Source organism: Helianthus annuus, chromosome 8, assembly GCF_002127325.2.
Source record: "Helianthus annuus cultivar XRQ/B chromosome 8, HanXRQr2.0-SUNRISE, whole genome shotgun sequence".
Lineage (NCBI taxonomy): Eukaryota > Viridiplantae > Streptophyta > Magnoliopsida > Asterales > Asteraceae > Helianthus > Helianthus annuus.
The window spans coordinates 36,788,231-36,816,100 of NC_035440.2; the positions used below are offsets into that span (position 1 = coordinate 36,788,231).

The following is a 27,870-nucleotide window of genomic DNA, read 5'->3' on the forward strand; positions in this document are numbered from 1 at the left end:
ACGGTGGAGATGGTGGGTTCTTTTGTATGGTGGTGGAGTTGGAGGATACGGTGGAGAATATGAGAGGTTTACAACAACAACAACAACGATGACAACGACAATAAAGTCATTTCGCCACTTTTCTAACAATCAAACACACGGTCAACAGACAAAAGTATGCAAAGTGCTACAAAATGCAAACGTCAATAAGGCAGGGATTCATGGCATGCAAGTTGATATTTGAGTCTTACCAAAGAGGTGCAAATTGACGTTTCCTCTTTCTTTTATTATAAATCCTTATGTGAGTTTATGTTTTGAAAAGAAATAAAAAAGATTATAAGTTTCACTGTATATACAAGTTTCTCTTGCACATTAAAGTAAAGGATAAATGGTCATGTGATGAACTATTATTCTTTGAAATGCAAAATAGATTTAAATATATTTTGATTGATGATTTTACACACAATTAAGACACATGAATAAAGGTCTATGGAGTGAAATTTAAGTTTTAGAAGGAAAACAAATCTAATTGCTACGGAATATCAGTTTCTTCTTTTACTTGTTATAACAAATTTAGTATATTTAAAATAACTCGTTAAACCTTTAAGAAAACCTTCTATATGCCTAAATGTAATAAAAAGTTTCTCTAACCAATAAATAATACACAATCATTGAATAAAAAGAAGAAAATTACAAAAGTAGCCATTTTCTTAACGTGTTCTATATTTATAGACATTTCAGAGAATAAACATGTTTCTATTAAGCTTTTCTCGTGTAATATAAAAAAAAAAAAAATTTAGATAAATATAATGGTAACACGCAATATAAACTCGTGTAGGATGTGTAATTCGTGTATACAACTCGTATTTGTCGGATTTTAATACTTTATTTTCTATTTACTTTTCATATTTAATAGTTGTTTTCATTTATTTTCAAACTAGGTTATAACCCCGTGTATTACACGGGTCGAATAAATGAATTTTATATACTAAATAATAAAACAATGAGTAGGGTTCCTACGGAAAGTGTGTTTTTCCTAGAAAGTCTAGGAAGCGATCTGGTCCATCAGATTGGTGTGTTTAAGGGTTGAGATTAAATCAATGGCAATCTTGTAATATTTAACTATATTTAATAGATTGTTTTAAATGATAAGGGGCAATTTCGTCATAACAGTGTTTAAAATCAATCAAAAATAACCGTCAACAAGTCACATTTCCTTATTACATGCGAATTTCCCTCTCTCTCACTTTCTCTCTCTAAACCCACAACGAAATCAATCAAAAATCATACCAAAAATACCTATAATCATGGATGAAGATAAGAGATTTTCCATCTTCTATATACGTAAGATCAAACGGACATTGTGTTCTGTGTTTTAGTTGGCGATTAGGGTTCAATTGTGTTCTACATTGAAGTGTTCTATGTTTGCAGGGAAGAGATTCAAAAAAAAAAAAAAAAACAGGGATTTGAACAAGATGGATGGGAGCAGACTTGAAGTCGCCGGAAGAGAAAACACAGTCGCCGGAAGCAACGCCGGAAGAGAAAACACGGTCGTAATCTGCTTGTAAAACACATTTGTATGATCTGCTTGCTGTTAAAACACAGCTGTATGAATCTGAATTGCTGTTAAAACACAGCTGTATGAATCTGAATGATAAAACACAACTGTATGAATCTGCTTGCTGTTAAAACACAGCTGTATGAATCTGAATGCTAAAACACAATTGTATGAATCTGCTTGCTGTTAAAACACAACGGTATGAATCTGCTTGCTGTTAAAACACACATGTATGAATCTGAATGCTAAAACACAACTGTATAAATATGCTTGCTGTTAAAACACAACGGTATGCATCTACTTGCTGTTAAAACACAATTGTTTGAATCTGAATGCTAAAACACAACTGTATGAATCTGCTAGCTGTTAAAACACAGTTGTATGAATCTGGATGCTAAAACACAACTGTATGAATCTGCTTGCTGTTAAAACACAACTGTATGAATCTGAATAATAAAACACAGCTGTATGAATCTGCTTGCTGTTAAAACACAGTACCAAGAACATGCTGATAGATTCCAGCAAGAAAACGAAGGAATGATTGATATTAAGTGAAATCAAAAATCGAAAACAAAAAATTCCGAAATTTATGGATAGTTAGTTATTGAAGATAATTTCCTAAAATAAAAATAGATTGTGAAAGTACATAAATGCCCTTTTAGATAAAATCCTTCAATGCCACATGTCGCGTTCTTATTGCTTCCTAGACTTTCTAGGAAAAACACACTTTCCACCCAACTCCTACTCATAAAACAATATATCTTTAAAAACCTCTTTTATTGCACGGGTTGAATAAATATAATTTTATATATTAAATAATAAAAAGTTATATCTATAAGAACCATACGGATTGAATAAATACAATTTTATATACCAAATAAAAAAGTTATATCTTTAAAACCGCAAGGGTTAGAAAAAAGACGTTGGGGTCCAAAAGGGTTAGAAAAAAAGATGTTGAGGGCTCAGATGTTAAAAAATTCATTTTTGGGCAAAAAGGGTAAAAGTGATATAACCACAGCGGCCAAAATCGTAATTTACTCTAATATCAAATTAGATAGAAAAAAAGACGTTGGGGTCCAAAAGGGTTAGAAAAAAAGACGTTGAGTGCTCAGATGTTAAAAAAATCCTTTTTGGGCTAAAAGGATAAAAGTGATATAACCACATGGGCAAAAATCGTAATTTACTCTAATATCAAATTAGAAAACTAAGTTTGAATTTGAAGTAAATAAATAAATATAAAAGTAATAATTAAACTAAATAAATATTTAGTAGGAGGATTATCTATAATTAATTAGAAAAAATTTTAATTAAAATTATAATTATCCATAAGACATGGCCTAATATGATGACACAAGTGTCCTTAAATTGGTTTCTTTTATTATATGTATAGATTTTCGATAAACTATTGTTCAGGCAGTAAGAAATGGTCGATTAACGTCAAAACAATCTAAACATTTTTTTATATATCTACCGTTACATATATGCTTATTAATCATTAACAAATGTATGTTTCATATACAAACAATTAGGATCTGGAATAATCACTTCAATCCATTCGGGACGAGGTTGACCTACAAATGAGAACTCTTTTCTATTCAAAAGGTTTGCGACGCAAATTGTTGTCCGTTTACCTGTCATTCTTATGTAATTTTTCTATCGTTATTGGAATATTAAAAAAAAGTTTGATAACGGATTTGAATGTTGATATGAAGACCAGGGGCGGACCTGCCCACATTGTGGGTGGGCGGCCGCACCCCTTGAAAAGATATTTTTTAGTGTTAATTTTTCGATAAAATCTCGACCGCACCCCTTGAAATTTTTCACCCGCACCCCTTGGAAATTTCAATCGCCCCCCTTAGACAAAAAAAAAATCTTATTTTTAATTTATAAAAAAATTGTAATAAACACTGTTTTTTATAAAAAAAAAATATAACCTAAACACTGACTTTTATAATAATATAACACCATTTATAACTTTGTAACCCACTTATTAAACAATTTAGCCAAACTCAAGCCCACTTAACCCAACCCAACAAAATTTAAACTATAATAAAATAACCCAACCCAAAACCGCCCTTCCTATTCTGGTTCTCCCGCTCTCTTTCGTGACCTCGTCTGCCTCTGCGATCCTATTTCCCAACGACGCAACAACCAACAACAGCCATCCAACTCCAATTTCTTGACGAAAATCGCAAACATCCGACCACCAAACTCAACGTAATCCAAACAATACAAGGTACCTACTTTTTTAATGTTATTGTTGTTTTATGTTGTTTTTAGAAGAAATAGAGTTATAGAGATGATAAAAAAAATGTTTGAAATTTTATGTATTTTGATGTTTTTTGGTTGTTCTAGACTTTGATAGGGTGATTTTGTTGTTTAGATGAGTTTTTGATTGTTACAACTTAAAAGACATAAGTAATCGACAATTAGTAGGTCTTGAAAAGAAAATTGAAAATTATGGAGGGATTAATATGTTTACTTCTTTAGTGTTGTTTTATGAACTTATGAATCGATTTATATGTTTGGATAGATTTATAAATTGAAAAGTAGGTCTAGATGATGTTTTGGAAATATTTCAAAAAATGAAAATCCGTACGGCGACATTTTAAATACGTTTGTAATGACGTTTGGCGTGTTTTTGATGATTATATAAATTTTAGCTTGATTTACTTTTGTTTTTTACATGACCCGACCCTAACCCACCGGATCCGACCCGATATGAACCAAAATTTTTTTAAATACCTATAGACCTAAAATCTTTAAAAATTTTCCGCACCTCCATGAAAAAATTACTGAATCCGCCACTGATTAAGACCCCAAAAGTCATATATCAACATTTACTTAGACCATAGGTAATGGTTAATGCCCACTAAGGGGCATTTTTCACCACATCATCATCATAATTCCCTTTTAAAAAAGGTGTAATGGTTAATGACCATTTCATTTATTACTTTCCATTATTTTTCTTCTCTTTGAGCATTATTATAGAAATGCCCCTCACTCTTCATGCCCCTATAATGCCCATGAGTAATGGTGTAAGGGCATTATCTAAATCTTTCATACCTTTATAAAGCCCCATTACATATGGTCTTATTTCCTTCCTTCTACGTTTATGATAATATTCTCCCTTCTATATTTTACACCCCAACTTAATTCATTAGTAACTAACATTAACTGTAATTTACGATACATGATGATTCATAGAAGGAAAAAAACGAATATCAAAAGCAACAAACATTTGCATTGATCTTCTTAGATTATTTACTAAATTTGCAACATTTAATTTCTTCAAATATTACTGTTTGAAATTTTATATTGGGTAACTAACTAGTAAATTCCCCTGGCACGTTGCGGCGGGAATCCAATCAGTATCGGTTTAGTTCACTACGGTATCGATACAATACCGACGCTCAGTATACCGAAAAAAACTCCAAAAGTACAATACCAACAGTCGATATAATTAACAAGCACAAGTTATTTAATGTATGGGTGCGATTGAAAGTTAAAAAAACACACAAAAAGACCAAATCTACAAAAAAAGGCTCATTTTACAATTTTGGCATATATAGGCCTGCTTATTTCAGCAAAGGGAGATCATGGATTTTAGCACCACCTCACTATTCACAAGTATGAACTTTGTTATGGGTGTGTGTGAATGTGTAATTAAATTCGGATCAAGTTTTAAAATAGGGAATTACCTAAAAACTACATACAAATGGCAAGTGTACCAGTTGTGAAATAGTAAAACAAGCAAGACCGAGTATCAAACCTAGGGACTTTAGCTAGCAAATTCTAGAACTTAACCTAAACCGAATTACTAGCCTAGAATTTATTTGGATTTTGATTTTAATTAACTAATAACCTAAATTAACCAAGATGAATCCAAGACAAAGACTTGAGCAAATAACCGTGAGAACGTGACCAGTGAAATAAACAAACCACATATGCAAGAATCCCTAACGACATGTAATGCCTCTCTAGTTTAACAATTACCAATTTTTTATTTTTTTTTATTTTAGACCGACGAACCTCTTGTTGAAGTGGATGAATCTATAGTAGTTAGACACTAAGAATGTGACCCATACTCAAAAGCCTAAGAACCAATCTATGATGAGCAATTAGATTGTGAATGAAGTGCTAGATAAAATCGAGTCTAACTAAAGATCCAGAATCACACAACTACGGAATTGAAAAGGAAACACTTTAACAACCTTCTAGGTGTGAAGCAAGTTCTGAGATGATACACCAAAACCTAGAATTCTCTAGACGCGAACAAATAGAAAAACCCCAAGTTATCGAGTGTTCAAAACTACCAAACAACGAATAGATAAACCCTAGCAATCCCAAATTATATCTACATTCAATGGAATTGGATGCCCACTTATGTCTACTTGTTTTAATTAATTAATTAACCTGTATTATTTCTAATGATAAGGTTAAGACGAAAACTGACCAGATTAACGAATTAACTAATGATTTTAATGTGAATAAGGTGAATCTCTTCTTTATAAACACATCAATATGATAACCAATTATTAAATCACAACAAACAGTAGCGCATATTATTAAATTTCAGTAATAAATCAAAACTACTTTACTTCAGAAATGAAATTTGGTAAAAGTCAAACCGAAAAAGTCAAAACAAGTGCATTAGTTCATCAAACCTAGGCACCTTTATAGATTTAGCCTATAAACATGTTCAAAACAATGAAACACGGATTAAAAGTAAAAAACATTATGTTTACACGAAGTTCAAACGAAGAAAAACCGAAAATTAAAGACCTACATGTTGCGAATCTTCAAAGTCTTCGACTTTATCTTTGATCTTCATTCCTAGCACCCCCCCCCCAACTGTATTATGCTCCCAAATTCATCTAGGGTTCGAAAAGGGTGTAAAAGTACGACCTAAGGTTAAAAAACGAATTTAGATATCGAAGAAATCATTATTGCATTTGAATAGCTTCATCGCGTATTACGACAGAGTCTTCAGGTTCTCTCGCGATGCGCCTAGTTGGTGGATAAAGACAAAATAGCTGGTCAAGGCTTTTGATTCCTGCTCAAACTCTATCCCATCTCGCGTATAGCGAGACACTCTTTAACCCGGCCCGCGACTCGCGAGCCAAATAAATCCTAGAATTTCCAATTTACACCCCTGCTCTTCATTGGATGCTCTCATTTGCTCGTTTCTTGTCCGTGATTTTTTGGTTTTTATTTGGCTCGCGAGCAACCGGGATTATCCAGTGAAGTGTAGGGGCGTAAACTAGAAAGAATTAAAATTAAAGGCATGTTTGAATGAGCTTTTCCATTTCTCCTTATTGACTTTTTACCTCCTTATCTCCTTTTTGGAAAAGTCACAACCAAGTGACTTTTTCATTTCTCCTTTTCAATGCCTAAAAAGCTAATTTTCACCTTATTACCCATACACCATTTTACAAAAACTCATTTTCCAAAAAAATCAATAAGTCACAAGGAAGTAAAATAAGCTCATCCAAACATAGCCTAAGGGCTACTAAAAAGTTATTAGTTTTTGTTCTCAAATATTATTACATTTGTAAATTGATTAGTTCAAAATGATGTTAAAATTTATGTCTTTTTTATAAAAGTCTGGTACGCTCAAACCGTGAAACCAAAGCAGAACCATACTATTAGTAATGGTTTGGTTAGGTTATGTTGGTATTTTCAAATGTTCAGTTTCGGTTTTTAATTACCAAAAACCGTTACTAACGATCTCGCTCACAGTTTAACCCAAGAACCGTTCAAATCAGACCATGAACACTAGGGATGAGCAACGTACTGGTTCAGTACCAGTACCGGAAAAATGGGGAAAATGGGTTAGGAATGGCAATGGGTCGGGCTTGGGCCGGGTATTGGTAATCCCAGGCCCGTACCCGGTTGTAATTCTTTATCCCATACCCGGCCCGTTACCCGTTGGGTAATTACCCGTCGGGTATCGGGCATACCCACGGGTATCATGTATACCCGTTACTTTCTTAAAAATACCCGTTGGGACAAATGTGCAATTTTTACTTTGATGTTTATATAATTTACTGTTTAATGACTATAACAAATGAAAATATGATTAATAACTTACATATCATATTCAGACCACATATATCAAACTAAATCAAAACGATTACTTAATTAAGTAATTGTATCAGGATCACCTAATTGCATAAACATCCACATAATAAAGGGTGATAGCTTCCGTATCTAATATACATGCCCAAAAATAAGTTATATGTTCACTAAACACTTGCCAAATACATATCCACATATGACTATAGAGATGGTAATAAGTACATGTACTAAGTTTATATGTATGGAAATTTATAATATGATACTTTTGGGTATTATTCGGGAAAATGGGTCGGGTATCGGGCGGGTATCACCAAATCCCATAACCGTACCCATACCCGAATTTTTTTCTTTTTTTAAGCCCGTAGCCGACCCATACCCATTGGGCTTCGGGTATACCCGGCCCGTATTTTTCGGGTATACCCCTCGGGCTTGGGCTTTTTTGCCATCACTATTGGTACCGAATATACCGGTACGGACCAAAACGGGGAAAATGGGGTGTTCTTTGGGGAAGGCATGCGTTGACCGCTCACCACGTGGTAACACCACCGCAAACCCCAATTTTGACGCGGTAAACGTATAAACCGGGGAGGAGTCACCGAAGGATTTTAGCCTTTTTTCGACCGTTGGGAAGGAGTCAAACAACTATAATGCTGTTGAGTTTCAAAAAAAATAACAATTACTTTTTATTATTTAAACCAAACCATTCACAAACCATTTCTCACAAATCATTTCTCACAAACCAAAACCATTCACAACCAAACCATACAAACCAAACCATTTCTCTTCTCATTTTGTACCACAATTTTTCAAAATGGTGGATCAAATACCGTTGTTTATTCCGCCCGACATTAGCAACGATGATTTCTCCTCAAGCGGTCGTAGCTTAATTTTTTTTTTTCAAAAATCTCATCGAACAAGCTGAACGAGAAGACATGGGTACATCTAGTAAAAAAAGATATATCTGTCGTGATCGGGAGAGTGGCCACGAAATCCTTATGGTAGATTACTTTTTCGAGGAGCCGAAATACAATGATGATTTTTTCCGTCATATATGTCAAAAAAATGTTGTTTTTAAAATTTTGAGTGATGTGGAGGCGAATAATCTGTGGTTTCAAGAGGGCATGGATTGGAGAATGAAGAAGAGTTTTACACCATTGCACAAAGTTACATCAGCGGTTAAACAACTTGCAACCGATAACACTCCAGACGAGAACGACGAGTATTTAAATATGTCTGAAAGGACTTCCCGTGAATGTCTACAATTTTCCTGCGAAACAATATGTAGTATGTACGCTCCCGAGTTCTTACATAAACCAACAAGCCACGACGTTGCGCTTTTGTAACAAGCTCATGAGGAACATCACCTTCTTAGGGATGTTAGGTAGCATTGATTGTATGCATTTCGTTTGGAGAATGTGTCCCACGGAGTTGCGCGACCAATATATGAGAAGCGATCACCAATACCCGACAGTTATGCTCGAACGGTAGCCTCTCAAGACTTGTGGATTTGACATGTTTATTGTGGTCCACGAGGTTCACAAAACAATATCAATGTGCTCCAACAATCTCCATTATTTTTTACTCAACGAAACTGAATTGGGCCAAAATGTCCATTTTACGTGAACGATCACTTATACAAACATGGATATTATCTTACCGAGGGAATCTACCTGACTTGGTCTGTGTTTGTAAAAGCATTTCCATATCCCCACCTTCCGAACGAAAAGAAGTTCAAGAGGCAACATGAGACGGCAAGAAAACACGTGGAACAGGTTTTTGGTGTTTTAAAGTTAAATTGAGGCATATTTAATCGACCAATGTGTGCTAAGGCTAGAAAAAAAATATGTATGTCGCATATACTTGCATTATTTGACATAACATGATTTACCTCAACTTGAGGCGGTCGACGGCGACTAGTAGCTTTAGTTTTAGTTTTTTTTTATCTTAATCATGTAATTTTTAGTTTCAAGAATAAATAAACATATTTTTTATGGTTTAAATTAATGAAATTTTATTTTTAACGTAAATAAACGTAATATTTAATTATTATGTATAATTTTTAGAAAAAAAAAGAAAAAAATTAAATGGACTACTCGTCTCGAGCGGAGCACTCCTTACATTTTGAGTGCAAAATAAAGCGTGAAAAAAAGAGTTAACATGATAGAGTATAATTTGCAAGGATGGACGGAGGATTACTCCTATCGAAGAAAGCACCCTTACACTCTAATGAAAATCCTTACCCTAATAAGATAAGAGAGTGTTTTGCCTTGATTTCCTAAACTTCTAAAAAAATACACTTATTAATTTTATTCAGCCTCTTGTATAAAAAAATTAACCTAAACTTCTAAAAAAAATACACTACCTCTTGTATCAAAAATTCAAGAAACATACTAAAAAACTAAAAATAATTAAAAAACAATCTTCTATTACCATTTCAAGATCCCACATGCTTAAAAAAACAATAAGAAGTTCCTCACTATAAATATCCATCCGTATACAAATTCCCCATCTCAAACCCCTCTTTCTTCCCTGTGCTTGCTACCAATCACAACTGACCACCCTCACCGGTCGTCGGTCATCGCTCCTCGGTCACCGTCACCGGTCTTCCCCATCAAAACCCCACCACCCCAATCCACCGTAACGTAATGCTCCCCAGATCTCCTTCAGATCCACTCCTCTAAATCAACAATCCAATCCAATCGAATCGAATCGAAACAAATTCACCCTGTTCCAATTCAATCCATTCGATTCGATCCAATAACAAAATGTCGGCAATCAAACCCGCAACATCCTCTCGCTTCTTCACCATCGGTCTCGTAACATCATGGTACTCATCAAACATCGGGGTTTTACTCCTGAACAAGTATCTCCTCAGCAACTACGGGTTCAAGTACCCGATCTTCTTAACCATGTGCCACATGACGGCGTGCGCCTTGCTCAGCTACATCGGGATCGCGTGGCTGAAAATGGTGCCGATGCAGACCATTCGATCTCGTGTTCAGTTTTTGAAGATCTCTGCTCTGAGTTTCATATTCTGTGCGTCGGTTGTGAGTGGGAATATCTCGTTGAGGTACCTGCCGGTGTCGTTTAATCAGGCGATTGGTGCTACGACGCCGTTTTTTACTGCGGTGTTTGCTTATTTGATTACGTTGAAGAAGGAGGCGTGGCTTGTTTATGTTACTCTTGTTCCTGTTGTTACTGGTGTTATTATCGCTAGTGGGGTATGTTTCTTTTTACTTTTTATATTGATTTATGGTTAGGGAAATTTATGTGATTAGTTGCTAGATTATGTTTAGTTTTGATGATGAATTGTGGGAAATTTAGAGCTTGAAGATTGGTTTGGATTTCGATAGTTCGGTTATGTTTTAGGTTTGATGCAGGAAGTTAACCTGGATTGTTAATCGGGATATATTAAGTTGAATTAAAGAAGTTTTGTGTATGGTGGTATTCGTTAGAGATTTGGATCTGAGTTATTGTTCGAATACTATGGCAATACGGTTGATTAGTTTGTTAAATCGCCTCTTTGATTCTGTTTTCGGTTGATTATTTAGAATCGCCTATTTTGTGGTTGGTTGGTTGGTAATGGTTGGTTGACTATAGAAAGTCAAATTGGATTGTTAATTGAGGGAAAGGAGATATTATTTTGAGTAAAAGAAGGTTTTCTGTAGGGCCATATATATTTAAGCTCAGATAATTACTTCTGGTACAGATTAGTTTAGGTATGTAATTAGGTCTGCTGTCTGCGCTCCGGACTATGAGTGACCAGATTGATTTAAATATGCTTAATCTTGTAGTTATTTTGAATAAAAGAAGGTTTTCTATTGGGCCATATTTCTTAGGGCTGGCAATTCTTACACGAACACGATAACACGACACGAACCTACACGAAGCTTTCATGTTTCGTGTTTGACCTTAACAGGTTTCGTGTCTGAACAGGTTAAAACCCGTCAACCTGTTAAGACTCGTTAAGTTCATGTTAATAATTAAAATTTAAAAAATATTATATGTTGGTGTAGACATGGGGTCATCTAATAGCCTCTTAAACAGGTCGTTTTGTATAACCTGTTTATTAACAGGTTCGTGTTTCGAAAAGTTGACACGATAAGATTTCGTGTCGTGTTAGTGTTTACGTGTTTCGGGTCCGTGTCTTATCGTGTTCGTGTCTTAACAGATCGTGTTGACCCGTTATGCTAGCCCTAATATTTTTTTATCACATCTGGTACTCGAATCACCTACGCTTTACATGAACATGTTATATGCATAACGCATCTTAAAACTTTATAATTGACTATAGAAAGTCAAACCGGAGAGTTAATGATAAAAAAGGATATATTATATTGAATAAAAGAAGCTTTCTGTACGGCCATTTTTGTTAAAGATTTTTTCTAATTATCTGCGTTTGGCTTTTGCCACTAATTTTGATTAACAATGACCATTTTATTTTAGGGTGAGCCTAGTTTTCATCTCTTCGGGTTTATAATGTGTATCGGTGCTACTGCTGCAAGAGCTCTAAAAACGGTGGTTCAAGGGATATTGCTTTCTTCTGAAGGGTATGTATATATACTTATTCATTTCATTTTTCATGGATTTTTATGATTTATTTTAAATAATATTTTGGATTTTTTTTATAGGGAAAAGTTGAACTCGATGAATCTCCTGCTGTACATGGCTCCTATTGCTGTTGTACTTCTGCTTCCTGCAACGCTATACATGGAAGAAAACGTTGTTGGCATAACAATAGCACTCGCTAGACAAGATTTCGGGATCGTTTGGCTGTTGCTTTTCAACTCTGCACTCGCGTATTTCGTAAACTTAACCAATTTTTTGGTCACTAAACACACCAGCGCTCTTACTCTTCAGGTACGCTTATTATATGTTCATCTTTTTATCATGCTCATTATTATAGGGTGTTCAAAACACTTTTTTAGGTGAAAAGATTCTCACGTATGTAATTTTCAGGTGTTGGGAAACGCGAAGGGAGCGGTAGCAGTGGTTGTTTCGATACTCATCTTTAGAAATCCGGTTTCTATAACCGGGATGGCTGGATACACGCTCACGGTGATTGGGGTTGTTCTTTACAGCGAAGCCAAAAAGCGTAGCAACAAGTGATTGGTTATAACGTTAATTAGAAGGTTAGGGTGTCGGTCTCTTGTCTTGAGGCTTGCCATTTTGCCATTTAGATTGAGGACTGTGTGGAGGGAGCTTCACACTTGTAACAGCAATACGAAAATAAGTCATTAGTTTCATGTGTTTAGGGATCATAGTAAAGGATTGTAGATTTAATACCCTTAAAATTTTATGTTATGTTTAAACTTCTTACAGATTATTTATTCAAGACTGCGGTTTTATTGGTTCTTCTGACTGTTACTGCATCTTCAAGGATGTAAACGAGCCAAGCCGCTCGTAAGTTGTTGTTCAAATTGACTCGCTAAAATATTAAACCAAACCGAGCTTAAACAAGCTAGAGCAATGTAGTTCACTTGATAAGTGTGCTCGAGTCCAAGCTTGACTAGGTATATTAAGCATAAACGAGTAAATTGTTTATATAACGATATCTTTTTAGCAGTTACGCTTGTCGCCATCACCTAAGCGAACCCTAACCGGTTCCAAACCTGTTTTTTTAACAAACCCTAACCGGTTCCAAACCTGGTTTTTTTGGCCGGTTTTTTGCCAAATCCGATCTCGGTTCGGTTCTGCTCTGATTTGGCAAGTTTTTAACACCGGTTCGGTTCCAAAGCGGCTTGAGCACACATTTTTTAACCGTTTTTACGAAGAAAAAAAGTTAAAAAACATAAGATACGAATTTTATTACTTTTTATAGTTTTTGAACTATTTTAGCACAATACAAATTTATTACTTTTTATAGTTTTTGAACTATTTTAGTATTAAAATAACTGATTTTTATATATCGTTTTTAAATCAATAAAATAGCTTCTTGATAAAAAATGTACCGGTTTTGCCAAAAATAGGTTCGGTAATGGGAACCTGTTCCAAACATCCAGTTTGCATACCAAACCAGATCGGTTTGTACGATATGGGTTGCAAACCGGTTTCGGTTCGGGTCAGGTTTTAAGAACCAGTTTGGTGTTCATCTCTACCATCGCCTGCTACGTCGTCGTATCATCGTTTGTTGATACAACTAACCGCATCAAAAACAAATAGAGCGAAACATTTATAAAAGCTTATTTCAAACAAATCTGTTAGTCAAAAACCCAATTTTACCCAAACCAAACTTTAGTTAATGTTTTAAAAGACAAACAACCTGATTCAACCAAAACTAGGATTAAGTTTAATGAAATCCACTGCTAGAGTAGGAGGTTTACAAATATGCTTTCACTACTAGCACAAGAAAATTAACCCCATCATCATCTTAGATTATAAACAAACACAAAAACAATCTCTACTCTTCATCCATCACTTGCACTTCACCATTTGTGCCATTCTCAATCTTAGGCTTCACGTCCATAACCTCATCTCCACCGTTAATCTCTTCCTTCGGTTTCACAATCCCATTCCCCGGCTTAGAACCGATAACTTCAACATAACCATCAGCATCGCTTTTAGCTTCAACCTTAGGCTTCAGTTCCTCTTCTTCATCATCAAGGTCGATCTTCATGACCCGACGTTTGGGTTCCCCGTTGGATTTGGGCTCAGTTTTGGGCTTCTTTTCTGGTTGTTTCTTGGTCTCCACAGGCTCCGGTTGCTGACCACCCATCTCCTCATCCTCTTCTATCTTTGGAGCCAAGTAAAACCTCAGGTAACCCATTTCGGCAATCTTGTATTCCACCACAATCGGCAGTTCGGAAGACAAGCTAACCGTCACTTGGCTCGCTAGCGGGGTCGCCTTTGTGAACGAGTTCATGTACCTCAGTGCAAATGTTAGAGAAACCGGTGTCTGCATTTCGATTATTGTAGCTTCTTCTGGCTGCAAAAGTTTTACACAAAAAAGTCATTAAAATTCACATGATCTTTTCTCAAAAGTTTTGAAATTCATATAATTTATTAATTACTACCTTGTCAACAGAAGTGTTTTGTCTGCACACAATGTTTGCAGTACCAATGTCACCTTTGGTCGAAAACTTTACGCCTTCCTTTGTAACAGAAATCACAACTACAAAAAGTTTGATTATAAAATTAGGATTTAGGTTTTTTTAACTTTGACAAGTGATAGATAATGTGGATGTATTGTGAACGAACAATACCAGTGTCCCCAATAGAGCTAAGATCTTTGCAGATTCTTGCAAACTCAGATGATGGCATTCTCACAATGGCTTCATATTCTGCCTCTGGAATCCCTAAATGCTCACTGTCAATGTCCATCAGCTTCATCTCAAAATCAGCAATCTTGTCTTGATCTGAACCATTTCACTGTGTCAGTTAATAAACTCAACATACATATCCTAAACTAGATTCTATAAACAGGATAAAGCACCAAAATCATCATATACAGATACCAGATACAAACACAAATTAAGCATGTCAAATAGGTAGCCAGTGTAAACTAAACAAGCTCGAGCATAAAAATAAGCTTGTTTAATAATAACACAGTTTCACTTAACGAGCTCAAGCCTGCTGGCTAGTAACACAAGCCTAAACAAGCCTATTTATTTATATAAATTGTTTTTATCTTATACACTAGTAATAAATATCTATATAATGATGATAAAATAGCATATATTATGTCACAAGGAGGGTTCAAATGAAAACTCTTTTTAACGCGAAAAAGACCTAAAAACACGTCAATTTTTTAACACTTTTTTACCTGTAAATCAGCATTGTTAAGATACAAAAAAATATTAGTATTACACGTGTGCGACACTACGAAAAAACCTAGAAAATTAAAACCACTTAAACAGATATGAAAATCACTAAAATTATCCTATAAAATCCACAATCCTTTACAGCTTTACTATATTATGCTTTAAATACAACTACTTCAAAACAACAGTCAGCCATAAACCCTAGAAATAATTACCAATGCGGATCTACACTAAACCTTCAGAAAAAAAAAAACAAACAAAAACGAACAAATATAAAACAAACACAAAATATAAACAGAACAGAAGCCTTACTAGGGCTTTCAAACATGAAAGTGACGCAATCGCCGCCGTCATCAGCCTTAATAGTAACAATGTCATCATTTCCGGCACACCGGAGCATTTTAGCCATGTTACCGAGATTCATCCCCATCGAGAGGTTACGATCGCACCGGTAGTGCTCGAAACCCTCAGATCTGAGAAGAAGTGATACCAGTGCCACGTGGCTTGAATCCATGGCTTGCAGTGAGAATCCGGTCGCTGAACAGTCGAAGTTTGCGTCGTTCACTAGATCCTTTATGGATTCCATCACTTTTTTTAACAGGCTTCCCTGCACTAGCCTGAGTTCCAACATTTTGTGTGAGAGAGAGTGTGTGTGTGTTTTGTGATTGTAGAGAGAGAGAGAGAGAGAGAGAGTAGAAGAGGTGCAGACTGTATTGTGGGAAGAGTGGAGGAGAGGGGGTAGAAGACGATGGAGTTTTGGCGGGAAAGAGAGGATGTGTTCCCGCTAGAAAAATGGTACGGAAACTGTGTCGTTTTGGGATGATGCACTCGGTAATACGAAAAGTGAAAAACTAATTAGTTTTTTCTTTCGATCATGTCATAAAGCCTTTTTGAGAACCTTATGCGATAAGTGGTAAAACGCGTTATATAGGAGTTTTATGTGATTTTATATCATAAGAGGGTGTAGTCATAAAGTCACTACCTCATCATTTGTCAATTATTAATTTTTGTGAGAGGTAGCAGTCGCGACCGTGGCCGTGGACGAAGCAATACATGGCGATGAGAATCTCAAAATTCTAAATCTAGTAGTGGTGAATTGAGCCGACAGAACACGAGACGATCTCCTAGAGAGAGAACTGGCGGGAGCCAAAACAATATATGTTATAAATGTGGAATGTCAAATCATTGGTCCCGCACATGTCGCATCCCCAAACATCTTGTTGAAGCTTCTCAACAGATGAGGAAAGAAACAGGGAAAAATGTGGAGACAAATCTGATTGAGAATGCACCTAATCTGTCATCTCCTACACCACTATCAGACACTCATCTGGATGCATCTGACTTCACTGAAAATTAGTGACATCTTATGGTTGAACTTTATGTGATGTTTTTTAAGACTATGGTTTGTTTTCTTTGTTTGAATCTTGTTTAAACTCTTATGGTATTTTATGTTTGAACTATTGTTATGGTTTCATTTAAAATCTTTGTGATGTTGATTCATATTTGTGTGATGTGATTTTTTTTATCATACTCAAGCAAGTAGTTCGTTATATTAATTTATTTTATTATTACCAGAGGAAATATGTTTACAAGCTCCAATAAAGTTATCTTTGGTGATGAATATCTCGTAGATAGTGGTACTACCAACACTATTCTCAAACATAAGAAAACTTTCTCTAAGTTGTCTTGCAGACACTTGTTGGTACTATTTCTAGTGTATGTGATCTTATAGAAGGCTCTGGAAGGGCAAGCATCATATTACCATGGGGTACTAAACTAATTATAAGTGATCATTATACTCTAGTAAATCAAGACGAAATTTACTTAGTTTTAAAAGTATTCGACAAAATGGTTACTACCTCAAAACAACATCCGAAAATAATAATGAATACTTACAAATTACTTCAAATGAAATTAGCAAAGATACCATTGTAGAAAACCTAAAAGCTTTATCCTGTGGATTATATTGTACTAATATGACTCCTATCGAATCATACATGGTGATGAGTAACCATAAGGTACTAGATAAATACACATTCACAATATGGCATGACCGGCTAGGTCACCCTGGTATGTGCACAATCTTAAGAATTTAAAAGTCTTGTCATCACAAGATTTATCATGTGCGGCATGCTCTCTAGGTAAACTCATTACTCGAGTATCACCAACTAAGTTGACACAATAAAACCCCTCATCTTTTTGGAAAGAATCAAAGGGGATATATGTGGGACAATACATCCCCCTTGTGGTCCATTCCGCTATTTTTTAGTCTTAATTGTCGCCTCATCGCGATGGTCACACGTGAGTCTTTTAGGCTACAAGGTATGGTGATGGTCCTCCAAGGGAGGATGATCCGCCACGTCATAGTCCTCCCAAGGATGCTCCATCCCCCAAAAGTAGAGGATATGGGATGATGGTCCTAGTCATAGTCCTCCCCACCATTTTTTTTGTTTTTTTTAACTTCTACTTTTTTTTAACAAATAAATAAACTAACAAAATATTTTCATTAATATTAAAACCATATTACATAAATTTAAAACAAAACATAAACTTAATAAAAAAAACATAGACTTAAATAATATCATGCTTCTTCATGATGTCGGTTTGTAGTTTTTTCAACATCGAACGTTTCGGCTCGGGATACTCATCGACATCCATCGTAATTATTTCCCATTCCTTGAGCCGATTTTTTTCATCGGAAATTCGGATTTTCTCATTCGACAATCGGACCTTCTCGCGTAACTTTTCTTCCGCTACACGAGTTTTTTCTTCGACGACCCGCTCCTTCGCCTTCGTCTTTTGGGCCGAGACATCATTGTACATTTTTAAGTGTTCCATAAACTCGAGCATCTTCGGGTCCACCTTTTCCTTTTCTTTCCCCTTGGCCCGCTCCTTCTTTGATTTGTCTCGGCCCGGTCTTCGCTTCATGTACGGCATACTCCTCTTCGTCAAACTCGGCGTCATCATTTAAGTTTATGTGACACATCGCGTCTGATCCACCGGCGCTAAAACTACCCGTTTCCGATGTTTTTTGGCGTTTCGCCATCTCCACCTCGTTCGGAATCGGCGCCCATTTGGGTTCGTCTTTTAGAATTGGCCACACGCGAACACGAGCAAAGTTGGTATTACCATTGTTCGTCTTATACCTGTCAACGCTTTTTTGAACACATCGTCGTCGCTCATGCCGCTACGACGCTCACTTGTATAAATTTTATTATATTCCTCGCAAAACCTATTGACGGACGCGTTCATTTTCCGCCACTTTGATGAGACCGAGTCGATATCTCGATACGGGCCGTGATCCATAAGGCCGAGGAACTTCGCCAAAACTTTGGACCAAAACCCGTCACCCGTTTGGTTATTACCTATAAAAAACAAACAAAATATATAAGGTGTTAACAAAAATAAAAAACCTTTAAAAAAATACAAACTGTTAAAAAATTATATTTTAAAAAAATCAACAAACTTTAAAACAAATATACACCAACTGTTAACAGAATAATAAACAAAAAAAATAAACTTTAGAAAAAACCAACTGTTAAGAAAAAAAGAAATAAAAACTTAAACTTGAAAAAAAAACAAACTGTTAAGAAAAAATAAACAAAAAAAATGTTTAAACTTAAAAAAAAAAAAGATAACCTTTTGTCGGGTGTGTAGATGTGCCTATGTAAGCCTTGGCTAAGGCTTCTTCTTCGATTGGCGTCCACTTAATCGACTTCGGTTTGAACGGTTGCTCACCCACCACTTGCTTGCCTTTTTTCCGTATGCCTTTTTCGTTAGACGGTTGGGTTTCGGGAACAACCTCGATATCATCGTTGGGTTCGGATTGTTGAACGGGTTGCATAGGGATCGGTTGGGGTTGAACGGGTGGTGTCGGGTTCGGTGGGAAATTCCAACCACCCCGCATCATCATTTGTTGAAGGGCTTGATTTTGAGAGAATTGAGAGAATTGGTTTGGCGAGTGTTGGAATGATGCAAACGCATTTGATGAATATTGCGAGAATTGGTTCGGTTCTAGCGTCGGATAATATCCTAGAACCGAGAAAACATTAGCTTGGGCTGGGTTGTTGGGATTGTTCGGGTTGTTCGGATTGTTCGGGTTGTTGAAGGGATCCATGATATAGTAAGGTTTATAAAACTGGAAGAAAATTTATAAAAATTATGTGAGAGAGATGAAATCTTAAGAATTTAAAAGTCTTGTCATCACAAGATTTATCATGTGCGACATGCTCTCTAGGTAAACTCATTACTCGACCCTCACCAACTAAGTTGACACAAGAAAACCCCTCATTTTTTTTGGAAAGAATCCAAGGGGATATCTGTGGGCCCATCCTCCTTGTGGTCCATTCCGCTATTTCTTAGTCTTAATTGGCGCCTCATCGCGATGGTCACACGTGAGTCTTTTAGCTACCCAAAATGTAGCGTTTGCCCGACTATTAGCCCAAATCATACAGTTAAGAGCTCATTTCCCTGAAAATCCAATTAAAACCATGCGAGTGGATAATGCAAGAGAATTCACATCCCAAGCTTTTAACGATTATTGTATGCCGATTGGGATAAAGGTTGAACATCCAGTAGCTCATGTTCATAAACAAAATGGTTTAGCTGAATCATTAATTAAACGATTACAAATAATCGCTAGACCTCTCCTGATGAGATGCAAATTGCCATCTTTTGCATGGGGACATGCTATTCTACATGTTGCTGCACTAATCCGATTAAGACCAACTGCCGATCATGAATACTCCCCATTACAACTGATCTTCGGAAGAGAACTAAATCTGTCCCACCTCAAAATATTTGGTTGTGCGGTATATGTACCGATATCGCCGCCACAACATACCATGATGGGACCCCAAAGACGACTTGGCATTTACATCGGTTTTAACTCCCCGTCTATTATTAAATATTTAGAATCATTAACGGGTGACATGTTTACAGCACGCTTTGCTGATTGTCAGTTTAATGAGACAGTATTCCCAGTCTTAGGGGAGATAAGACTAAAGAAAGACTGGTAACATAAGAGTTAACATGGAATGCATCATTGTTATCAAATCTCGACCCCTTAAGTGGCCAGTGTGAATCTGAAGTCCAAAAGATTATACATTTACAAAGAATCGCAAATGAATTACCAGATGCATTCACAGACATAAATAGAGTGACAAAGTCACATATACCAGCATCAAATGCACCTGCTCGAATTGAAGTAATCCCAGAAGCGATTACCATAGAAAGCGTAGGAGACCAATAGGTTCCAAAGATAAGAACCCACGTAAACGAAAAGAGCAGAATAAATCAGTTGGGGAGAACTTAGTAAATGAAACCCTAGACGAGGTAAATGTCCCAGAAGAGATAAATATAATTTCAGAGGAAAACGAAAATCCAGAAGACACACTGGTACCAAACAAAAACGAGATCTCTATCAATTATGTACAAAATAGTACAATATGGAACCAAAATGAAACACGTGTTAATGATATATTCTATAACAACAGATGTAATCAATGAAAATGATTACATACCTAACTCTAGAATAGTATGCATAGAAATGATTGGCCAAAATGGCAAGAGGCCATAAAGGCTGAGTTAGGTTCGCTTGAAAAGCAAAATGTTTTCGGACCTGTAGTCCGAATACCTATAGACGTCAAACCAGTAGGTTATAAATGGGTGTTTGTTATAAAAAGAAATGAAAAGAATGAGATTGCACGATACAAGGCACGTCTTGTAGCACAAGGGTTTTCCCAAATCCTAGGAGTTGATTATGAGGAAACGTATTCCCCTGTAGTGGATGCGATAACCCTTTTATTTCTAATTGGTTTTGCAATCTCACAAGGACTTCAAATGAGACTTATGGATGTGGTCACTGCATACTTGTACGGGACACTAGAAAATGACATCTACATGAAAATCCCTAAAGGATTAAAAATGCCTGAAGCATTAAAATCAATACCTCGAGATATGTGTACTATAAAGCTAAAAAGATCTTTATATGTCTTAAACAATCTGGCCGTATGTGGTACAATCGGCTCAGTGAATATCTTGAAAAAGAAGGATACAAGTCTGATGTAATCAGTCCATGTGTTTTTATTAAAAGATCACTCTCAAAATTCATTATAATAGCAGTCTACGTGGATGATATAAACATCATCGGAGCTCATAAAGAGATAGAAAAAACTGCTAATATATTAAATAAATAATTTGAGATGAAAGACCTTGGCACAACAAAATTATGTCTCGGCCTGCAGTTCGAGCATTTGCGCAATGGTACATTCATACATCAGTCAAACTACAACCAGAAGATGTTAGTACGTTTTAATATGGACAAAGTTCATCCGTTTAGCATACCCATGGTTGTCCGACTACTAGATCCTCAAAAGGATCCTTACCGCCCTCAAGAAGAAGGCGAAGAAGTACTTGGTCCAGAAGTACCGTACTTAAGTGCGATCGGTGCTCTTATGTATCTTGCAAATAACACGAGACCTGATATTGCATTCTCGGTACATGTACTAGCGAGATACAGTTCAAACCCAACACATAGACACTGGAATGGAATAAAACACATATTCCGATATATTTGCGGGACACAAGACTTAGGTCTTTTCTAACAGAAAGATCAAAAGTCCCAGCTTGTTGGGTATGCTGATACTGGATATCTATTAGATCCACATAAAGCAAAATCTCAAATAGGTTATGTATTCACATATGGTGGCACAACAATTTCTTGGAAGTCAACTAAGCAAACACTTACAGCAACGTCATCAAATCATGTCGAACTAATTTCACTATATGAAGCTGGTCGAGAATGCGTGTGGTTGAGATCAATGATTACTCACATACAAGAAGCATGTGGATTAGAATATATCAAGAAGGAGCCGGCGATTATTTATGAAGACAATGCTGCTTGCATAGCTCAGATCAAAGAAGGTTACATCAAGGGTGATCGAACAAAGCACATCTCGCCAAAATTCTTCTCAACATATGACTTGCAGAAAGAAGGGGAGATTGATGTTTGCCAGATCAAGTCAAGTGAAAATTTAGCTGACCTATTCACAAAAATCTTTACCAAGAAGCAGTTTCGAGCAGCTATCACACAAGATCAGTCTCTGTAGCTTGAAAGATGTTTGTTAAATTCAGGAGGAGAATGTAACAACTCTCATTAAATTTTAAATAATTAGGATAGAAATTAGCTATTAAGAAAACCCTAATTGAGACACCCAAGTAATTCTGCACTAACCCTAGAATTTCCAGAACAATCAGAATCAGGATCAGGGGCCCTAAAACTCAGGGGGGGCAAAACCCTAATAACGATTATCTTTATAACTCATTATAAAATTCGAAATTTATAAAACCATTGACACAGCAAGCCTACCTGCACGAAGGGCTACCCTATGAAAATAGGGTGGTCACTCGCGTAGCGCGACGGCTAAGGGGGGTACCCCTCGCGCTACGCGACGGTGTCAAAAATTCAGTATAAATAGCAGGGGTTGGGACTTGAATTTTGGCACTTGAACGACGAAAATCGGAGTTACATAGGCCGAGTTATAAGCAAAACAGTCCACACACACACACTATTATCGAGGTGCTGCCGCAAAACAGGGTAATTAGTCGATCGCTATTACGATTCAGTTTCCGGGATCAATATACCCAAAGAATATCTAAGTGCCGCCACATTGGGCTATGCTTTATCGTTGTCGATAATTCGATAATGAGCCGAAGCATTGTACTTTGTCGTTGTCGATAATTCGATATACGAGTTGAAGTACTATACTTTATCGTTTGTCATTTTGATAAATGAGCCGAAGTATTGCACTTGGACATTCATTGTCACAATTGATCTCGGAGAATTATCATAATCGTTGTATTGATCACTAATCCTGTTTTGTGTGCTTTATTATGAAATTAGGTTAACAGGGATTAAATCTAAATTCTATCAACACTAAACCTGCAATGTGAGTCATTCTCTTTTTATCAATTGTTTTACAATACTCCAAATCATTTTTCAAAGTTATAATTACAGTGATTAAGTTTATGTAATCACCAAATTACAGCCGGTATGTGGGGTATTGTGCACAATATTGTTATTATTGTTTCCTTCACATTAGGTGGGCGAGCCTAATTGTGACATACGTCACTCATTGGGCCAGCCAATGGTGATATGACCACAGTCACAGAGCTGGTCTGTGACAAATACCTATTCTTGAAATGTTGGTTGATAATAAACATATGTAAAAACTCTTAATACTGTAAATTATAACAAATGTGTCGGTTTTAGTAAAATGAATGATTCACTCAGTATTTCCCCGCTGACAAAAATCTTTTTCAAAAAAAAAATGTTTCAGGTGATCTGCTGTAAATCAGGAAAAGTGCTGAGGAGCATTTCAAGCTTAAAATAGTGGCTCCGTATAAAATGAATAAAGATGTTTTAAAATAAGAAGTTATCACTAAACTTATGTATTGTAAATTATCGGGGTTTTATCCCGAATTGTGAAATACAAATAATCGGGAAAAATTTAGCTTTTCAACGATCCTGATGTTTAAAATTTTCCGCTGCAAAACTCAATTAAACAAATATCACGTGGTTTCTGTCCCACAGCTCCAGAAACGGGTAAAACCGGGTCAGGGGCCGTGACAGAAACAAGGTGGTATCAGAGCCACTGAGTTAAGCTAATTAAGTATTTAAATAATACTTAATTTTCCTGATTACTATTATGTGATTATGTGTTTATGTGTTTTTAATTGATTATTTGTTAGTTACAGTATGGGTAAACAAAAGTTGCAAGATATCTATCTTAAACAAGATAGATCAATTTACGAGAAAGGAAGTTCGTCTAAAACTAAAATTTCAAAGCTCCCTACAATTCCTGAGGAAGGAATATTTGTGCAAAAAGCGAATTACGAAAATCCGCTTTCTCCTAGAAAAAGGAGTATGATTATTAAGAAAAGTAAGGAGCAAATCAGAGAAAGGAAAATTAAAAAGGAGACCCAGGATTTAATCGATAAATCACCTTGGGAAGATAAACTTGATGAAAAATGGGCTAATTTATATATGTTAGCTACTGTAGCAGAAAATGCTAATCTTTAAAAAGTATCTTGAATACAGTACTATTAATTCTCAGTAAGTAGATACATAAAACTGAGTGTTTCCTGTATTTGTACAAATAAGTATGCAATAAAACTTCTGTGTTTATTTGGTAAACTTTGTTCCAAAGTTTTAACTTGATATTTTGTGCATTTTGCATATATGCTACACAGCATGAACGAGATCTCTGAAGCTTTTCAGAACCTCAATCTGTACCCCGTAAATATTGAAGTTTCTCATGAATTTACGGGATACGTTGCTGATGTGGATGAACCTGTAGAACTCCCTACTCCACCAGTACCCAAACCAAAAAGAAGGCCAAAGAAAAATTATGTATGGGGAAGCCGTATACGTAAGAGAAGGACAGTTACAAAAACCCCTAAAACTAGTAAATCCTTAGACAAAGAAAAAGCAATTATAATTCAGGAAAACCCTAATCCACAGGAACAGGAAACTGAAGTTAATGAGGTTAGGCAAATGGAGGAGCAGTTTGAACAGTACTCTCAGGAAATAGCAATAGAAATAGGAAAAGATTCTAACCCAACTCAGGTAGAAGTCGGAGAGAGTTCCAATCAAACCAGGAGAATTACTTTTCAGGATCAAATAGATACCTTACTAGAAAAATGTGAAACTATGCAACCTATCAACTCAGGTATCTTTACCTATCCTGTTGAAAACCCAATACCAATGAACCTTACACCAACAATCACTGAACCAATAGTCCATGACCAACCTATAGAACCAGAAGAATGGTGGACTAACGATTGGCAATTCCAAAACATTGTCAATAGTCCTTACTCGTTTCTTCCACAATTCGACCCAGAACCCCTACCTAAACCACCGATGAGCAATGAAAACCTGGCTGAACTACGCCACTTTGGTGAAGAGTTAATGGATGCAGGAAATAGAATTAGGGAAATAGGAGGACAGATTGCCTGGAAATACGACGAGAGGGAATTCCGTTTCTGAGATGACGAATAGAAGGGTGGTGGAATTATTCCTGTATAATAGTAAAAGTAAATAGTGAAACCAGTTGTAACATAACAAATAAAACATTGTAAAATATCGGTGTGTATTGATGCATACTATACTGATATAAAATGCAATCGAGAAATCGATAATTTTGGCTTTAATTGTTATAATTTGTTTAAATAATTTATTGTTAATTGCTAATTGTTCATAATAACTTATCATCAGATGGCAAATAACGATAACGAACCAGTAAATGAAGTTAATCACTCGGAGCAACAACCAGAAGATCAATATATGACTAAACAAGATATTGAAAATATGGTTGCCCAAGGAATAGCCAACGCAATTCCAATGTTCGTTGCTGCTATGAAAAATCCAAGTAATCCGCAACATATTATACCTAGCAAACATACTACTGAAGATAATTTCAGTAATAGCATCAACAGGGGCAATGACCATATAAATCATGACAATGAATCTCAGCACACCCAGCGCCCTAAGAAACGAAAGTCTGCAACGCCTGGTTGCACTTTCAAAGAATTTCTTGCTTGTAAACCCGCTGAATTTGCAGGCAACGAAGGAGCAACTGCAACGCTGCGATGGTTGGAGAAAACCGAAGCAGTAATTGCAATAAGTAAATGTGCTGAAGTAGATCAAGTCATGTATGCCTCAAACTTGTTTAAAGAAGGAGCACTAGAGTGGTGGAACACAGTGCTACAGGCAAAAGGCAGACGGGTAGCATATGCTATGACTTGGGACGAATTTAAAAGTCTTGTCGAAAGAAAATTTTGTCCTGAATATGAGAAAGAACAAATGGCAAATAAGTTCCTCAATCATCGAATGACCGGGGTAGATTGTCGTGGTTATACTTCGACATTCTTCGAATATGCGAGAGTGGTACCTAATCTGGCTTCGCCAGAACCAGTACTCATTTCTCGATATATTTGGGGATTAATTAGTGAAATTCGCAATATCGTTAAGGCTGCGAGACCTCGCACTATTGACGATGCCGTAGAATTAGCTAATACCCTAACTGATGAGCTGATACGCACACGAGACGAAGATAGGAAAAAGGAACTAGCTCAGAAAATTACCCAAGGATTCAGAATGGGTAATAGTAGTAATTTCAAGAAAAGGGGAATAGGGCAATCTTCAACTGTGCCATTTTGCAAAATTTGCAAAAAGAGACATTTTGGAAAATGTAATAGAATTTGCAATTTTTGCAAAACAACCGGACATCGGGAAGAAAACTGCAGAAAGAAATCCATAATTTGTTACAATTGTGGAGAAACTGGACATATCAAACCAGAGTGTCCTAAGTTAATCAACCCAGCAGACAACAAAACCAAGGCAGCTGAAGGAGCTACTAAGAAGAATGTTAGAGCATTTCAGCTAACTACTCAAGAAGCAGAACTCATTCCGGATGTGATCGCCGGTACGTTTTTAGTTCACAACGTTTATGCAAAAGTATTATTTGACTCTGGTGCAAACCAAAGTTTTATCAATACTTCGTTTTGTCAAGCTCTTAAGTTACCAATAACTACCGTTAGGCAGATTTTTACAGTCGAAACTGCAGATGGGAATTCAGTCAAAATTAATCAGGTTTTGCAAAAAGTAGAAATAGAACTTTCAGGTCATAAGTTTATTGCAAACCTATTACCTATGAAATTAGCTGAGTTTGATGTGGTATTAGGAATGGATTGGTTAATAGCCAACCATGCTCAAATCATATGTGATAGAAATTCTATAGAAATTCAAACACCTACTGGAGAGGTAATTAAGATCTCAGGAGATAAACCTAGGAAGCCATTAAAGTTCATATCAGTAATGAAAGTTGCTAATTATGAACGAAACCAAGGAATAGTATATATGATTTCCGTAATCATTTGTACTAAAGGCAAAGAACTCAAGGAAATTCCTGTAGTCTCAGAATACCCAGAGGTATTTCCAGAAGATTTACCCGGGTTACCACCAGACAGAGAAGTAGAATTTAGAATTCATCTAATTCCAGGAACTACACCGATAGCCAAGGCACCTTATCGATTAGCTCCTACCGAAATGCTAGAATTGAAAAAGCAATTAGATGAATTACTAAGCAAAGGATTTATACAACCTAGTTCATCCCCTTGGGGTGCACCAGTGTTGTTTGTGAAAAAGAAAGATGGATCAATGAGAATGTGTATTGATTATAGAGAATTGAATAAAGTTACAATTAAGAATCGATACCCATTACCTAGGATTGATGATCTTTTCGATCAATTGCAAGGAGCTAGGTATTTCTCTAAAATAGATTTAAGATCCGGATATCATCAATTGAAAGTTCAAGAGGAAGACATACCTAAAACTGCTTTCAGAACTAGATATGGTCATTATGAGTTTACAGTCATGCCCTTCGGATTAACTAATGCCCCAGCTGCATTCATGGACATGATGAACAGAAT

The 27,870-nt window shown here is 36.1% G+C and overlaps 2 protein-coding genes across 2 annotated transcripts; one reads left to right on the forward strand and one right to left on the reverse strand.

Moving 5' to 3' along the window:
- The first annotated feature begins 10,125 nt into the window (after positions 1-10,125).
- Positions 10,126-12,974, forward strand: LOC110872712 (probable sugar phosphate/phosphate translocator At3g11320). The gene is made up of 4 exons (XM_022121574.2): positions 10,126-10,839; positions 12,065-12,168; positions 12,250-12,478; positions 12,578-12,974. Exons 1-4 carry the CDS (start codon positions 10,384-10,386, stop codon positions 12,725-12,727), a joined length of 939 nt encoding a protein of 312 aa, XP_021977266.1. The 5' UTR covers positions 10,126-10,383; the 3' UTR covers positions 12,728-12,974.
- A 907-nt stretch (positions 12,975-13,881) lies between these two features.
- LOC110872711 (proliferating cell nuclear antigen) lies at positions 13,882-16,105 on the reverse strand. Its single transcript, XM_022121573.2, has 4 exons — positions 15,691-16,105; positions 14,821-14,973; positions 14,632-14,729; positions 13,882-14,543 (listed from the first exon to the last, which is right to left on the reverse strand). The coding sequence occupies exons 1-4, from the start codon at positions 16,007-16,009 to the stop codon at positions 14,019-14,021; spliced, it is 1,095 nt and encodes a 364-aa protein (XP_021977265.1). The 5' UTR covers positions 16,010-16,105; the 3' UTR covers positions 13,882-14,018.
- Positions 16,106-27,870: the final 11,765 nt, after the last annotated feature.

Bases quoted from the DNA above. Each gene is read 5' to 3' on its own strand.
- LOC110872712 (XM_022121574.2), top strand. From the start codon at position 10,384: ATGTCGGCAATCAAACCCGCAACATCCTCTCGCTTCTTCACCATCGGT. The intron at 10,840-12,064 runs GTATGTTTCTTT...ATTTTATTTTAG, and splicing joins GTGTTATTATCGCTAGTGGG to GGTGAGCCTAGTTTTCATCT. The intron at 12,479-12,577 runs GTACGCTTATTA...TGTAATTTTCAG, and splicing joins CCAGCGCTCTTACTCTTCAG to GTGTTGGGAAACGCGAAGGG.
- LOC110872711 (XM_022121573.2), bottom strand. From the start codon at position 16,009: ATGTTGGAACTCAGGCTAGTGCAGGGAAGCCTGTTAAAAAAAGTGATG. The intron at 14,974-15,690 runs GTAAGGCTTCTG...GAAATGGTTCAG, and splicing joins TTTCATGTTTGAAAGCCCTA to ATCAAGACAAGATTGCTGAT. The intron at 14,730-14,820 runs GTATTGTTCGTT...AACTTTTTGTAG, and splicing joins TAGCTCTATTGGGGACACTG to TTGTGATTTCTGTTACAAAG.